Source organism: Danio rerio, chromosome 14, assembly GCF_049306965.1.
Source record: "Danio rerio strain Tuebingen ecotype United States chromosome 14, GRCz12tu, whole genome shotgun sequence".
Taxonomy (NCBI): Eukaryota; Metazoa; Chordata; class Actinopteri; order Cypriniformes; family Danionidae; genus Danio; species Danio rerio.
In genome coordinates, this window is record NC_133189.1 from 29019614 (window position 1) to 29036623 (window position 17010).

Consider the following 17010-nt stretch of genomic DNA (forward strand, 5'->3'; position numbering starts at 1 on the left):
GCGCAATTTCCGGAAGATTATGATACGTTTGCGGGCATCTCTTTGAATTTGTGGGAGACTCCCGAAACTTCCGGGAGACTTGGGATGTCTGGGATTACATTAACAATTTAAGCCATTTTGCGAACAAGCGTAGCACGTGCCTGACTGGAGTAGAGTTTGGAGGTGGGCGGGTGTAGTGCGAACAGGTTATTGAGATTGGCTGTTTTGTGTCGTGGACCAGGGTTGCTGGGGCAACGTGGGCGGAGCCAGCACGAGCACAGCAGCAATATTGCTAATGAGTGCATGCTTTAATAATGTGATATTCTGAGTTCTACTGTTTAACATGACAACGCGAAGGCAGCATGTTGTCTACCACGTCATTTGGGATGCCATGTTGAGGGTTGTTGCACTGAAAACATTATATTATGTACCTAATCTCTTTTATCTTTTTAGATATTAGTCTAAATCGAATCGTTCGGTTTGCAATGCGTACCGAACCGAAAGTCTCGTACCCAACGAATACGCATACACCCTTCATCCTTGACTTGTTACAAACCAGTTTGAGTTTAATTGTTCTATTGAACACAAAAGAATATATTTTGAAGAATGTTGCAAACATGTAACCAACCATTAATATCCATAAGAGAAAAAACAAATACTATGGAAGTCAATGGTACCAGGTATCCAATATACATTCTTCATAAACATTTTTTTTTTTGTTCAAAGAAAAACACAAATGAAATTGTTCTGAACAAGTCAATGGTGAGTAAATACTGGCAGCTGACAGAATTTTATTTTTGGATGAACCATCTTTAAATCAAGTAATGTTATCTTCTGTGACTCCCCAAAAACCTTTTCTGGTGCTTTAGAAATGTGGACGAATACTCATAAAACCTCAAAAATAAATAAATTGCACTTCTCTATGAACGTTGACACTGTAAAACTCAATGTCAGAGGGTGAAGCTTAGGAGTAAGAGAGGGCATTGGTATGATTGGATGCTTGTCCTATGCTATCAGATGGAGGGGATCATGGTGCAAGTTATCCAGAGAGATAAGGGGGTGTCCAAGCTATTACCAGGGCCCGAGAGAAAGTCTGCTTTTGGTGCATGCCATGGTCGTTAATCACAAACCACCTTTAACTGCCTCTGTGCTGCCCGCCAGCCACTGCCTCTGCTTACGACTGCTCTCTTGGGCGTTTATTTTACTCCTCTTTTTTTCACTTGTTTATTTTTATCTCCATTCCTCTCTCTTTACGGGTTCTCGTTCAGGAAGAAAACAGCACGGAGAAACACATGATTACAGTCATTAAGTTGCAAAAACACTTTCACTAGAGGAGACTAACTCACTAGATCCCCACTGTCCAAATGGCATCCATCATTTATTCATTTTTTTAAAGTTCATGTTTCTAATATGGCACATATTGTTAAACATTCTTCAAACTCAAGAACATGTCTGAAGATTGACTAAATCTAGGGCAATGACTTCATTTGAGGTTCAGCCACAGGGTCATGTTAAATGTGTCAGATTTACTCAGCTGAAATGTCAGTTTGTTTTATTATTACTTGTGCTGTAATCCTCCCAGCTTTCAGCTTCGAACCCTTTGATGGCTTTGACAATAAAGACAACAAGGAAGAGGAGGGGCACTTGGGAGTTAAAGGATGGATTAACCATGAGAGTGAGAGATACAGAGTGACATCTTACAGCACGCGCAGGTTCTTGAGGCCAGAGAAGTCCACTTTGGTGATCCGGGTGATGTTATTCCTGTCCAGATCCCTGGAAAGAGAAAGGGGAGAGAGGATGGTTAAGAGAAGTTAAAAGCTTTTCATTTCACTTATGCTTTCAAACATGATTTTTCAAGTCTAAGCTCACAGCAGAGTCAGTAAACAGAGATCTTAAACACAGAGGCTCCCTGGCAGTGCCTCAACAGCACCAGATGCCCACAGGGCAACACTGTTCAAAGCTGGCGTCTGCCAGGGAGCATTAGTGCCATGCTGCGGAATACTGAGTCTGAGAGGCCGACTTCAGTTCTGCCTTTCAGCCTTGCATACACTGTGCTGGAGGCAACTCACTTTCAGCATGCTGCCATTGAGCTGCCTTGGCTCTAAATGCTCCCATATACACAAGGCTCAGGGTCATGTCAGCACTTCCCTGCCCTTTTGTTTTGTCTGGTGTGTGTAACAGAGAGCTTTAATCTTCTTGTAATCATGACCCGCGTCACATGCAAAAAAACTGTGAAGTGCAGTGGAGGTGTAGGTAGAATCAGTGTGGCTGTGTTGGTGCTGTGACCAGGATGGGATTGAGGTTTAGGATTTAGAAGTGTAGAAATGACAAGGTGCTATAAGCTGTGCGGATAAACCTTACTTACTCATCTGGCCTCAAGAGGCACACTAGCATATGATGCAGTATCTGGCACTCTTGTTAATGTGCCACCACCAATGTCAAATCCTGTTTAAAGCAGCGCAAATAAAACCAGAGAAAGTATACTGATGCCATGACCTGGATGAGAGTGAGATTTAGAGGGTTGAGTGAAAAGGAAGCCCGGGTCTCAAAAGGTGCATTAGCAACTGTCATGACCAAATGGCAAACTATACACTTTTATGTGTACTCATGCACGTACACACTCAAGAGCAATAGTATATGAATGTAGTGTCGTCCCAAATGGAACACTAATGTTTTTTTACTAAGCAGAAATTCAAACCATTTTCCCGATGTTGTGGAATTTTGTGGAATAAATGACCAAACTATCAAATAATATCCGCCATGGGTATAACCACATTCACCATCGGGAGGAGAATTTTGCTTTCACAATCCAAAATAAATAGTAAGTAATCCAATATTAGCGCCGATAGCTCCGCTCCTTCCGCTACGTGAGTGCAACTGTTGAGTGCATGAAGGGTCCAACATTCCACACTTGTTTTACCAGTTGAATAAATGCATTATCCGGATAATTCAAGTGCACTTATTATTTTTAGAGTTTTTAGTGTGATGCACTACCTACACTATTTATACTTCAAAATGGCGTAGAATAGTGCATAAGAACAGTATGCGATTTGGCACACCCCTATGGTCTTTGGCCTACTTGTTAAAGTCTCGACTCCCATGCTGGAAATATATGTTTGCTTACTGATCAAAGTGGTGATGCAAGTAGAATCAGATTGCATTGGTGCCATGACCATAACCAGGGGCGGACTGGCCATCTGGCAATTCTGGCAAATGCCAGAAGGGCCGGACCATTTTTTAAATGTGGGCCGGTCAGTTTTTTTAATAAATTTTTTTATATGTATTGTTTTTGCATGCAGGCAGCTTTTATCTCTTTCAAGATGTGAATAATATGAGGATGATGATGACGATGATAATAATAATAATAATAAATGTTAAGCATTGGCCCAATCGGCAACAACCGGATGGTTTTGAGATGGGCCGACAAATCAGAGGTAAACCGGACATAATCAAAAATCTGGCAAGTATGTCAAATAAAGCTACAAACAAGCTAATTGTCAGAGATAATGCATAAAAATTAAAGGCAGTGCCAAAAAGCTCAGAAAAAAAAAAGTTTCTAAATTCAGACGCTGCCAAATGCATAAAATTAAATGAAATAGTCTTGAAAGGGGGCAGCGCAGTGGCGCAAGAAGGTCGCTATTTCAAGCCTCGGCTGGGTCAGTTGGTGTTTCTTTGTGGAGTTTGCGTAGGTTTCATCCTGGTTTCCCTCACAAGTCCAAACACAGGTGCTATAGGTGAATTGGGTAGGCTTAATTGACCGTAGTGCATGTTTGTGATTGTGTGTGCATAGAGGTTTCCAAGTGATGGGTTGAAGCTTGGAGGGCATGTGAACCCCAGGTTAATAAAAGGACAAAGCTGAAAAGAAAATGAATGAATGAAATGATTGCATATATAAATTTGTTATAAATGGGTTGTTTTTGTTCCAGTCACATACATTAAATGTTTAAATATCTATTACATATGGTACTGCTTATATTATTTCACCATCTGTACACCAATCTAAGTAGTGAATGTGCGCGTCCGTGCATGGGGGTGTGTCAGTGTCGTAATGTGGGCTGTTGTGGCTACAGTGCCCGGGCTGATTTTTAGTCCCAGTCCACCCCTGACCATAACAGGAATAAGGTTTAGAAGGGTGAGTGCAACAGAGGTCATGTACTAAAAACTGTGCAGGTGAAGCTCAATCCCCTGATTGATGCAGTCTTTGGCATCTTTGTTAGTATGTTTGCCTCCCATGTTGGCAGTAGATCTGGAAGAGTTACATATGCCATAAAAATGCTATTCTTTCGTTCTTCTTTTTTGTCTTCTTTTTTGTCTTTCTTTTTTGGCTTATCTGAATCAGATTTTTATTTTAAACACAGAAATATGCCAAAGGAATAACATTTTGTTCTGTATATAAGCAATGCGAGTGAGATTATGGGAACAAACTGCTTAAAAGAGACAGATTGCCTGGAAACATTTTTATTTGGGAAAACGTCCCTCCTTCCATCGGAATGAATTATATATTACTAAAGTATTTTTCCATTCAAGTCAATACTTTTCCCAGACTATTATTTTATCAGCTGTTTCAAGTGTGTCTAAAGTTGTATACATTCACCGAAATGAGTATACATGCCTATGGAGAGTAACTGCCTTCCTCTGTGGGTGCTGTTTGCTGGAGCTCCACCACATTGAAAAGATTAACGTTGAGAAATATACAGTGACATATAATGACACACGCATACACTTACGTACTAACGTCAGGCTGTCTCCGTGTGTTTCTTATAATATACATAAACATTTATAAATCTGATTTAAAGCCATATTGGATTTCAAAAGATTTCCCCAGAACCACAAAACGCACATCAAGCGGACTAATACGAGCCATATAAGAAACATATTACAGGGGACAGGCCATTTACAGACCCCAAATTCCATAACATGATCCTCCTCCATATGGCAAGTATGTCTGAAAAACCAGGAAGCATGGGCATCAAATGTGTTCATAAAGAGGATGCTGTCTCTGCAGAGAGAACACTTGGTTTTGAGGCATGCCTCATTTATTTTGAAAACTATCTTGACAAACTTTCACACCCGTTTCAAGAATTTAAAGCCATCCCATCATACATTTGCTGATTACACTGAACACAGTTTTTTGATATTGTAGTTTGAAAGTACAGTAAGTAAGTATTCATTTACTGAACAAAGAGACGTTAAAATTATCAAAAGTCACGTTGAATATATTCATAATGTTACAAAAGATTTGTACATGAAATAAATGATGTTCTACTAATGAAAGGACGCACTGGCATTTGACTACCAAACATTTTCAAAACAGCAGTTTTTTAGGCCAAATTAAGTTTTATGACAGAATTATAGACCAAAGCAGGGACATTTACTTAGCATCTATTTGTGTTCGATATCTATTTCACGTACACAACCTGGATAATCTACAACAGGTAAACGTGTCAGCTTTGTGGACTATGACAATGGCTGAACTGACAGTATTGATTTATTAGTTTCAATCAATTTTATAGATTCTTAAATCTTAAGATCAGTCTCTCTATGGAGAGTACTTTAAATGTGTAAATAAAATGTAGCATTCCTGCCATTCCATGATGGGAATAAGGTTTGGCTTCCTTATTCAATTTTATCATGAAACTCTGAAAATAAATGTTGTGTTGGTGCTCTTTAACACATAGCAGATCACTTTCTATGGCCTCAGTGGGTCAAATGGGGGCCAAATCTTCATCTTTCTTTACTACAAGTTATAGCCCTAAAATAAGCATAAATGAACATCATAACTTATGTTGAGAGATAATGTATAGAACAACCTACAGAAGAAGTATTAGTAAAGGTTTCAGTTTTCAAAGAAGGGAATTCAGATTTTTTGATATTAGCCCAAACATTTCACTTCAGTACATCGCTTGGCTGATTGAAAATGATAGTAAGGTTGCATGCATGTATTCATGTATTTATGCTAAAACAGCATATTAGCATGATATCAAAAAATTATGTTATGTAACTGACCTTAAAACTTTTCTCTGCCACTACAGGAGTAAAAAAACTATAAGAATTAGTTATAAAAAATTTATTTACTAAAATTGTTATTAAACAACAATTCAATATATTGGGGGTGTCAAATCCAGTTCCTGGACTGTTTATTTCCAACCCTACTTCAACACACTAATGCCACGGTCACACTAGAGTTTGAGAATGTGAAATTATGTTGTACAGTGCTGCGAAAAGGATTAAGCAACATGATTAGACATTTTAAAAACCAATCGATAGGTCCATATTTTACATATGTGAACAGAGAGGTGATGTTTTGATTTCGCAACTTCAGAGTCAGAGTTTACCAACTTGAACTTTGCAACGCAAAACACTGTGAAACTTGTCACACTGCACTTTTCGCCCCATAGTCTTTCATTCATACACATGCAACAAACCGGAAACGCAAGCTCAAGCGAAAAGTGTTGAAGTTCATGGCATTGAAAACTTCAAGCTTGGTCAACTCTAACCCGCAAAATCACATCACGTGATTGCGTAAGATCAATCTAAGATTAAAACATAACCTCTTTATGGAGCAATCACTCGCTTTTTTAATGTCAAATCATCTTGTTTGAATTATTAGCCTTTCTTTGATTTTTTTTTCTTTTTTAAATATTTCCCAAATGATTTTTTACAGAATAAGGAAATTTTCACAGGATGTCTGATAATATTTTTTCTTCTGGAGAAAGTCTTGTTTGTTTTATTTCGGCTAGAATAAAAAGCAGTTTTTAATTTTTAAACACCATTTTAGGGACAAAATTATTAGCCCCTTTAAGCTATAGTTTTTCTCGAGAATCTACAGAACAAATTACTGTTATACAATAACTTGCCTAATTACCCTAACCTGCCTAGTTAACCTAGTTAACCTAGTTAAGCCTTTAAATGTCACTTTAAGCTGTATAAAAGTATCTTGAAAAATATCTAGTCAAATATTATTTTCTGTCATCATGGCAAATATAAAATAAATCAGTTATTAAAACTATTATGTTTAAAAATGTGTTGAAAAAATCTTCTATCTGTTAAACAGAAATTGGGGGGGGGGGGGGGTAAACAGGGGGGCTAATAATTCGCGGGGGCTAATAATTCTGACTTCAACTGTATATTGTAAACAATGCCTTTTTCATAAATATTTGTGTATATTGCCAGTCACAAATATTTGAACAGTAGTTCACGTGAAGTGTTTAATGCCCTTAAGTATTTTCTTTTCAAATAGCTAGTATTATTGTTATTTTAATTAACTGAATTACATTTAATTATAACTGAGAAGACTAAACATAATAATCAATGGACTAGTTATAGTGTCTAACACATTTGAAAAACTTTACAACACCCTTTTTAAATAAAGCAAATAACATTTCTCCAGTATTACACTCAGCAATCATAATGCATCACACTTCACTTCTCAACAATCCAATATATATAGTGCTGACAAAAATCCCTATCCTCCCAGTCCCTCTATGTCACTCTCTTTCCCTAATCTCCCAGTAGCTCTCCCTTCTGCACTTTTCTCATCTCGTATCCTCTCACCTGCTTGCAATGTAATCCCACTAATAACACCGCACATTTCCTCCTCACTCTATCCTTCACTTCAATCCTCACTGTGTCCTTTTTTTACAGTATGTGTTAACAGCCTGGGGAGCTAACTAAGTCCCTCTTCCTCTAGAAACTCAATCAAACCTCCGGTTACACTCACAAGGTGGAGTTCACAGATATAGCAGCCCCCTACTGGCTATTGTTTGTTTTAACTTGTTGAGGAGATAAGGTGCCCATTCAAACGGCAGGTGTTCCAAACTAACAATGCCCCCCCTCGGGGGTCCACCCCACCCACGCACGCAGTTACGCCACTCAATCCAGCTTGTCCTAGACATGAGCCGGCAGACTTGTCTGGTAAAATGTGCTTCTCAGAATGGCACAAAAAGAGAAGAATCTTCGCAATTTTGGCCAGAGTATATTTTGACTGTAGCAACAATTGCAACACAGCAGGCGCCTGAGGTACCCCAAGACCTCAAAGACGAGCGTAAAACATGTGCATGAAAACAAAAGAGTTGCTTTTTCTGTTCCCATACGATACCCTGCCTCTCAATGCGTTTCCTGTCGTAATCTTCTGTTATTTTCCTCAAAGCCACGCTACTCTAGTCCTCAAAAGCTGATAGGTATGCTCCATTTCCTCCTGAAAGCTTCTCATCATTGTTGGGAATCTTAAATGAGTTCTTCCTTTCGGACCTCTGGTTTGGACGCCTTTGATGGCTGTTTTTCATTACTTGTGTTCAACTTCACAATCCCAACACATTAATATTCTCCGCATGTATGCACAAGTTATTATCAGAACAGATAGACGATGCATCAATAAGACCAAATTATGTTTCTCATGTCTATTGATTAATTACAACTGCACGCCTCTGAGATGCGCACAGATAAAAAACAACATGAGATTACGCTTGTGCCTTGCATTTAAATGAACCCCTGTCATAACTGTCAGCGACAGAACACTGTAATTTCTACCACCTATTATCTCTTCATTAAATGACTGTATTAATTATCATTTCTTCTTCACTGAGGTAATTCGCCGAGGCATCCGTATGCCAGTGAAAATTATAAGGCAGATGTTAAACACTAGATGCAGATAGGGATACTTTAATAACTTTAATGTGAACAGGATGCAATTATTTTGTGCATTTCAAACGGATGGATGCTTCATTGCATCCTCCTCACTCTCGCATAACAAAGCACTTTCCTTTTCCCGATTTCTCTGGAAGTTCTCCACCGTAACGCTTGTTGGTTTGCACTTGCACGGGATCAAATGTGTATGGGGAGGGGGGGTTTATTGCTGTTCTTTCATCTCCCATGAGCCATGCAGCCAACAGCCATGTGGCTACCACACATCTCCACTGGACACATGCAGACCTGTTCCAGAATTCCTGAGGTGTACCTCTCGACACATTATTACCACCTCAAAAGCTCATAACATTTCCATATACCCTGAAACCATCACAGGGTTCCATACGCACGTTTTTACCGGCAAAGCCACAACCACAAAAATGTAATCTTTTATCCTTGATTACCTAGTGATGATTGTTTATTGTCTTTGGTAAATGGCATTTGTGATCGTGATAAAAATGGAAAGTCTACTGGTTTAAATGGATTGGATTTGGGGTTGTATTTGAATTACATTGGAAAAGAGGGCAACTTATTCCACTGGAGACAGAAAAATGAACAAACCAGTGAATCTTTGAGTTCCTCTACAGTGTTTATGAGCAATGGCAGTTTTCATCTCAGGGAGTGTTTCATTTAGTAAATATTTTCATTATTGCCATGTCTGGATGCATTTTTCGCTGAAGGACTCTCACTTCACACTAAGCAGAGCGGACAAAAATGAATTATTTCATATTTCTTTTCTTTTTTATCGCTTGCCCCCAAGATGGTTTATTTTCCAACCCTGACAGCTAAATGTGCAGATGGCTCTGTGTTCTTGCACAGTATATGACTTCTTAAATTACTAGAGTAACGCTTGGCTGAGAGGTGACAAGGGCATCTTCAACATGTCTGTGTGAAAGTCAATATGACAGCCAGGCTACAAAAGGCTCATCAATAACACAAGTCTCATTTTGGACTCCAGGGGTAACCAACGGTACCCTCTCTCACCCTCTTTCCACAGACGTCATAACCAGGAACATCAGTTAAAATGAGCGTCCCGACTGACCATATTGAACAACAGCCTCTGTACCAGGCCACCGTGGGTTTATTTATTTGGCTTTGAGGCGCTCTATTTCCACTATGTTTCCTGTATAAATTTTTCAAACGAGTTGTTTTGTCTGGTACCGAGACTGACGTTAGGCAGAGGAGTGTTTATTTTGCAGTCATTACTTCCCAAGCTAAAGTAGTTACATTTTATCCAATCAGAATGTTTGAAAAGGTAGGCCATAAATAAAAGGTAGCAGACCACACTGAATCCATTTAAGCTTTTAATTCATATGTGAGATAATATGTCTAGAAGCATTAAAGCGTCTTATGGTATGATCTGAAACTAAATACAACCAATGGAACCAGAAAATAATATAATTTATATACATGTGCAATGCTTGACAAATTTATTAGACCACCTGTCATAATAAAGAGAAAGGCCATTCAGCATCGTGAAGTACTTTAATATGGACTCCTTACTTTTCAGAGAGTTCCTGACTTTTCACCATTTTAAACAGGAGTGTGATGTCAAATTTATTTTGCATTTTAACTCTTGAATTTTAACACATTCATAGTCTTTCTTAAGCTTGAAGGGCTGCAGATAAATAACTGTTTTGGGGTATCTGAAAGTGTGATTTTAACAATAATTATATTTTAGCTTTAGAAATACTAATGTGACTAAAGACCTTACACAAACTGGTGGATTAGCTATTACAGAAACATGAAAACAAAGTAATTTGGTAATTAATTCTGTTAGTTTATGGCAGCTGTGACCTAATAAAGTAAAGCACAGTATATGTAATGAACCAGCTATTCCACAGCACAAATAGTGTGTACAATGAAGTGAATTAGTTAATAAATTTTAAACATTTACATGAATCCTTTAGATTTAACAGTTTAAGAGGGTGTATTTGATTACTGCCTCGTTTTGCACATTAGCAAAATAGATATTCTGTAGCATTTTGTCAATATGTATTACTATTTTCTTTTGTTTTGTGACAAAAATTTTCTTGCTTCTGAAAAACTCATAACATAAAAAGTGAAACTGCTATAATTTTACTCCCCAACTTTAGCCCTGTTTAAACCTGGTATTAAGATGTTTGGTCTGATCACTTGGGGAAAGCTAAATACAAGTGTGAACAGAGTCTAAAACATTTTGAATTTGCCCAGTCTACACGACTTCAAAAGGCAGTTTAAACACATTTGACCAGACCGCTTTATAAAGTGTGGCTGAGGTGATCGAAAGTATTCAAACAAAGACAAAAGACTACCTTTTCTGTCCTACTGACCTAACTTAAACATTATGAAACATGTTGTAGTGCACTCGCCTGCACTTCCAAAAACCATCGTTAGTCAACTAAGGTCGCAAGTTGCATCATTACAAACATAGTTCGTTGAATTGGTGTTTCCCAAATACATCGTTCCTACGAACATTCACGAATGGCATCGCAAACTTGTACGCTTGCAACTACCCCTAGAGCTGTGATTAAAAGAATAGTTGTTGGTTTTGTTCTGTTCCTAGTCAACCCTCTATGCCTTATTCCTTTAACATGTTCCAATGTTTAAACTTGGAATGATTTAAACATTAAAATCATCTCTCTTTATTTGCTTTTCAAGTATTTTTACATTTCAGTTTAAGCGATCTTCAGATTGATAATTGCGTTCCCTTCGCAGTGCTCTTTGAAAACATTTATGCCATTTTGAATGCCATTTGGCTCATGATGAAATCATTATGGACATTTTATGTCATAACTAAGGTGGTTTAAACAAGGATCTGCGACAAAGCAACTTTGGTTATGGGAAACATTTGTCACAACATCTTTTCCCAAATGATGCATCATACTAAGGTAATTCAGTCACAAGTTATGTCATTGTTTGGGAAACACAACCCAAATTGTTTTGCAAAACGCAATCAACTGTGTTCAGCATAGTTTTGGGGCTATCAATAGCTTAAAGCTCTAAGTATTGTTTTTTACACTTCCTACTACTTCCGTGTTGCTCATATGTAAGCATATTTCATAATATTAGCCTGAAGGATTGTAAAAAGCACATACATACACCGAGCCATAGGGTTGGGTAATTAATCGAAAAGTAATCAAAATCCACATTCAGAAGAACCTATAATCAATCAAAATTTTCCAGGTAAATTTTTTCGATTACTTTCTCTACAGTAGTTTTTTTTTTTTTTTTTCAAAAGTGCAAGTTATTAATTTTTTTACTTTTTATTAAAATAAAAGTGAATTGTTTTTAGAAAATGTGTGCTTTAATTTCAGTTGTTCAGCATTGATGTTCAATAAATAATCATAGATAGTAGATAGAGTGTCTTTGCTGCAATTATTTTAAAATCAAGTAAGGCAACCTTCATTCAGAAAGTATTCATTCACCTTAATTCCAAAAAATACCACCTGTAATATTTGAGCATATTTATTTATAAATAAAAAAATTATAAAATAATTGTTTATTAATCATAATCGAGTAAAAATGTTTAAATAATATAAGATTTTAATTTTAGGCCAAATTGCCCAGCCCTACCGACCCATAAAAAAATAACTAAAGTGGACAAAAGAGATACTATGTGTAAAAGCAAATGTCTTTGTGATCTAATCGATCCAAGCACATTCTAATTCTGACAATAAACTGGACCTTTGAGTCACATTTGAGTCTTTCTGTGTATCAAAGGCCTTGTAAAATCTTGATCAAATCCTTCAGAAATTCTGGTTTGATTCTTTTGTTTACTGGTTGCTAACCACAACCCGTTGTTTGAGTTTGTGATACTTACATCACGGAAACGAAATCATAAAACCACACAAGGTTTTATTCATATTTGTTAGCTTTTGATAAACACTGTCAAATGAAGCTACACTCTGCTATAACCAACAAGATGTGCTGATGAGAATAACGAAGCCCTTGATGTGTTGCTTTGGTGACAAAGCCCACAAAACAAGAGCTCTCGTAAACCTGAAACGGCCCGGAGGCGTGCACATTATCAATTGCAGCCCTCCATTAAAAGTATGACACAAGCTTGGAAGATTCACAGAAATCTGGGTCCCGGACATTTAGAGTGACCTCTCAGAGACTTTGGTGACGAGAGGTCTGCTGGATCCCAAACTCACCAAAGACAGCACTAAGCTTTGATGTACTGCCTGAAATGAGGCACATTAAATATTTTTCCGTACATGAAACACTTTTTTTTTTTTTGTTAAGGCTGGGTGGCGAATCTCTCCCCGAAGACTTTGCCCACAAGCAGTGCCAGCAGCTGTCTGGCAGGCTGCAGTGTGTGAACGCTCACTGAGCGAGAGGCTTCACATATGCTCCTCATATGCCCACTGAGGTCAGCAGGGCACCGGAGACCACAAACCCACCTCCTGACTCGCTCCAACACCAACACAACAAACACACACACTTATAGTATCCCGCTGACTGACTCGCTGTGGTAAAAGGAAAATCTGACAAGCAGCATAAGCAAATGCTGATAAACGGATATGCAATCAACAGTTGGAGTTGGTGGATTCACACCAAACTTCATTGTGACATTTACTCTCCTGATCCAGACAACCAAACAAGCTATGCCAACTTCCTGAAGTGTTAACTGCAAAAGGGCCAGTGCGCTACAGAGTCTTCAGCGGAGCAAATTTGCTATTAAATGCTGCAAAGTGTGTGTGTAACTGGTGCAAATTAGAGCAAGGGATATGAAAGAGAGACATGTGTGTGAATGACTGAAAGGGGATATTATAGTTGCGACAGCTACTAATGAGCGCAAAATCATAGGAGCTGTCAAAGAAAGAAAAGCCTTTCAAATAAATGCACATTTATTAGAGGGAAATGTGCCTGATCTCTGGAATTGTGGGTAACTAGGCCTTGCTTAGGGCAGAGGTGCAGTCATTACAGTTAAATCAACACTCCGGGGTGCTCTGGGAAACCCGGTGGCGTGTTAATCGTACCCAGGAGACATGGCGACGGGTCGTCCCAGACTTTCAGCAGTCTGCTATGTTACAGATGCCGTAGCTCGGTGCTAACCTTTAGAGGCTTTTCATGGTTTTGTTGTTTTGCCATTAACCAGAAGCCAAAAACTTTCATCTGTCTCTAGTTTAAGACTCAAGACTCAACCTGACATGTTATATTTTAAAACAAATCCAATATACTGAGGGTCGTGACCCTTATTTATTTTTCTCTCCACATGAAAAATTCCACTGAAAAGCCCTTTAGGGGTTAAAGGACGGAAGGTTCAAGCAAATATCGGGCCACTGAATGCTTTTCCTATCAAATTCAGGCTAAAAGCATTGTATTGTAACAGATGGTTGTGATATTTAAAGAACTGTCACGGTTTATCACGACAGAAGTGCCGCAGGTGGAAATGAGAAAATGAAGGCTATTTTCACAGTGAAATTCACCAGTGGTTAGGAGTAATCTAAACACATAAGAAAGTCAGTCTTCAGCTGCATTGCGCCCCTCAACGGACTTGTGTTTCTCCAACTAATACAGCCAAGGTACATACACACACTCACACCATATGGCCATTAATCATGTTAATGTTTGTGTAAACTCATTATACTGGATGAAAGAATCAGCTGCAGCGCTGTTCAACATTCAGATGTGGACACATGAGGAGCAGTTCATATCTAAATGTTCTCTCATAACAGTCAGAATCTAATAAATGAAATGTGATTTTACTTGACTAACTCATCAAACAATCAGACTAATGCATAAAGCGGAGTGGGAACTCTTTATAAGTTAGGCAACTCATAAGATGGATGTAATTATTGTTGGTATAAACAAAACAGTACTTAAGTTGATGCATATCCAAAACATGACATCGAATACATCCCATACTGATAATGATAATAATAAATATTTCAAAACAAAATGTGAACTGTGTTTGACTCAAACAACGAATACCAGCAGATAGATAAAGCAAATATAACATCAATCAACTTTTTTGCACATTTATTTGCCCCCAATGGTAGCATGTGTGACCTAAATTTACTTGACTAAAGTGCTACTTAATTCCAGTTTGAGCAAGTGAGAAATATTGTCTTTTAAAGAGCCCGTTATTGATGTATTATTAAAACTAATCTCTCTCATATAAATTCAGTATATGTAAACATGTCAGTGACCCATGGGAAACCCAGAGCCCCTTTTTGATTAAATAATGGATTGTACATTTCAAAGTAAAATTGCAAGAAAATGTATTCATGATTTAGTATTCCATTTTGAACAGCTGCTGGGGATTTTTGAAACACTTTTGTATACAAACTAATTGCTTTTACTTTTTTGAAAAACATTCATTGAATATTGGTATCCAGTAAGAAAAATTAGGTTTAATTAGCAACAAAATAACTGCTTGAAAACAAATACAAAATTCAGTGTTTAATCAAAGTTCTAAATGTGTGTAACATGGGCTCTACAAGTAAAAAATACTTGCAAAAAACATCAGTGAACACATAGCGCATTTATACGTACCATGCATGGTAATATAATTTTGGCTGTTTATTATATTAATTAACACATAGCCTATTAGTCTATCATTAAAGTATATGCTGCATTCTAGACCCCTTAACCCTGTCCCATACCTAAACATAACCACCATCAATAATCAGAAATCAGCTGTTTTGGTTTTAAAAAAAAAAGTGTAGTGAATGTGTTCCCTGATCTTAAGTACGCCAATAACTTGTACCGCATCTCCCGCTCGTACAGAACATGAAATCGCGACGGTGTCATAGTCATAAAAGCCGCTGTCATTCTATTATCGGTATTCGAATAACGCGATAATAGGCGTACTTACAGTCTCTCGGCATTCCTCGGGATTCCCCTAGGCACCGTCTTGAAGGCTTGACCCTGACAATCCACATGAGAGCCCGAACAACTGCACTTATGCGGGCATCCATTCACAGCACAGCTCAGCAGCCCGCAGAGCACAGCCACTGTCCCCCAATACTTTACCCACCGCATCATATATCCTCTGAGGCTGATAGCAGCCCAATAACGATACTAGAAATATTCAAAATGCTATAAAACAAAAGTGTTGCGGACTATTTATAAAACAAAAATTCCAAAGGCTAACAAAAAAGTCTCCGTGTCTTGTTCACAGCCAATAAAGTTCCGCGCGCGAAATAACACTACAGGTAGGACAAGTTGGGAAAACTTAACGATGAACTACGACAGCGGCATAAAGTAGTTCCAGTTTTAAAAAACTTCATCGGTAAAAAGCTTTGTCCATTCAAACGTGAAGTTGCATATGTTTGTCCACACCACTGTAAATGCGCATCAAAAGTTAGAAACACGCATCGCTGCTAAGAGAAAAGAGTCCATAAAAGCCTCCAGAATCATTCAAACTGTCCAAAGTGGTTCCTTCTCATTCTTCACCAATTCCGCTTTTTTTGGGTCCAGCATGCAAATCCTCATTGATAGTGATTGAGAAACTTCAGCAGAGCTCGTACCTATTTGATTTCCAGCCCCCAAACTCTGCGCTCCACACTCCTACTGGCCAACGTGCGTGATGTCATTCAGGGATATTTGGGGTCTCGACTCGAGAAGTTGGTTGGGACTGCTTCAAATAGCTCTCCTCACATCAAATGCTCATTAGCTTGGAGGAAACAACACGAAGTTATGAATTATAAAGCCGCATCTGAACTGCAAAAGACACATTTGTCGTCTTATGATCTAAAATGACAAATGCAGGAGAATGAATCGCAATAAATCAATACATGAAAATAGCACTGACATAGAATTTAAATAAATAAATAAATAAATTCAAGGCTGGTGTATTTATTTGGTAAAATAATTAATTAAATAAAAGTAAATAAAATATTAATAAAATACAGGCTAATAAAAAACTGAATACATTTGAACTGATAAGTGGTATTGTTAAAAAGCAAGTGTGAATAAAAATAAAATGTATGCATGTATTTTTAAAACATAATAAGTTTATATTATATTGTAAACACTTCATAGCCTATAGGCATCAAATGTTATATTACAAAATATATTTGGAACTGACTAAAACTCTGTGGTGATTTTTGATTTAATCACAGTATAATTAACTATACCACGCAATGATTAAAATACCGCAGAAATATACTTGTTGGCACATATGATTTGAGTTCTGTCACTCCTGAGATAGTTTCACTTTTTTATGATTTTTGGTCCCCATTTTGCAGTCGTAGTGCCCCCGTCTGGTGAGAAACTTCATCTTACTAAATCAGATTCTTCCTCGCTACGAGAAACTGCTTTTATCAAACAGACAAAACGTACTATGGATAAGGTTCAGCTGTGCTTTATCATTCTTTACTGATATGTTTCTTTATATATACAGATCTAAAGAAT

At 37.8% G+C, this 17010-nt stretch overlaps 1 protein-coding gene across 2 annotated transcripts in view; it reads right to left on the bottom strand.

The window, feature by feature from the left end:
* Positions 1 to 16100, bottom strand: part of slit3 (slit homolog 3 (Drosophila)) — a 272541-nt gene extending 256441 nt beyond the window's left edge. Inside the window, exons 1-2 of one of the 2 annotated variants that reach the window (XM_073921711.1) lie at positions 15470 to 16100; positions 1681 to 1752 (exon numbers count right to left, since the gene is read on the bottom strand). In XM_073921711.1, coding sequence (XP_073777812.1) covers positions 1681 to 1752; positions 15470 to 15639 — 242 coding nt within the window. In that variant the 5' untranslated portion in view covers positions 15640 to 16100. The remainder of the gene's footprint in view (positions 1 to 1680; positions 1753 to 15469) is intronic. The other variant, NM_131736.3, reaches the window with a different exon arrangement.
* Between the last annotated feature and the right edge of the window lie 910 nt (positions 16101 to 17010).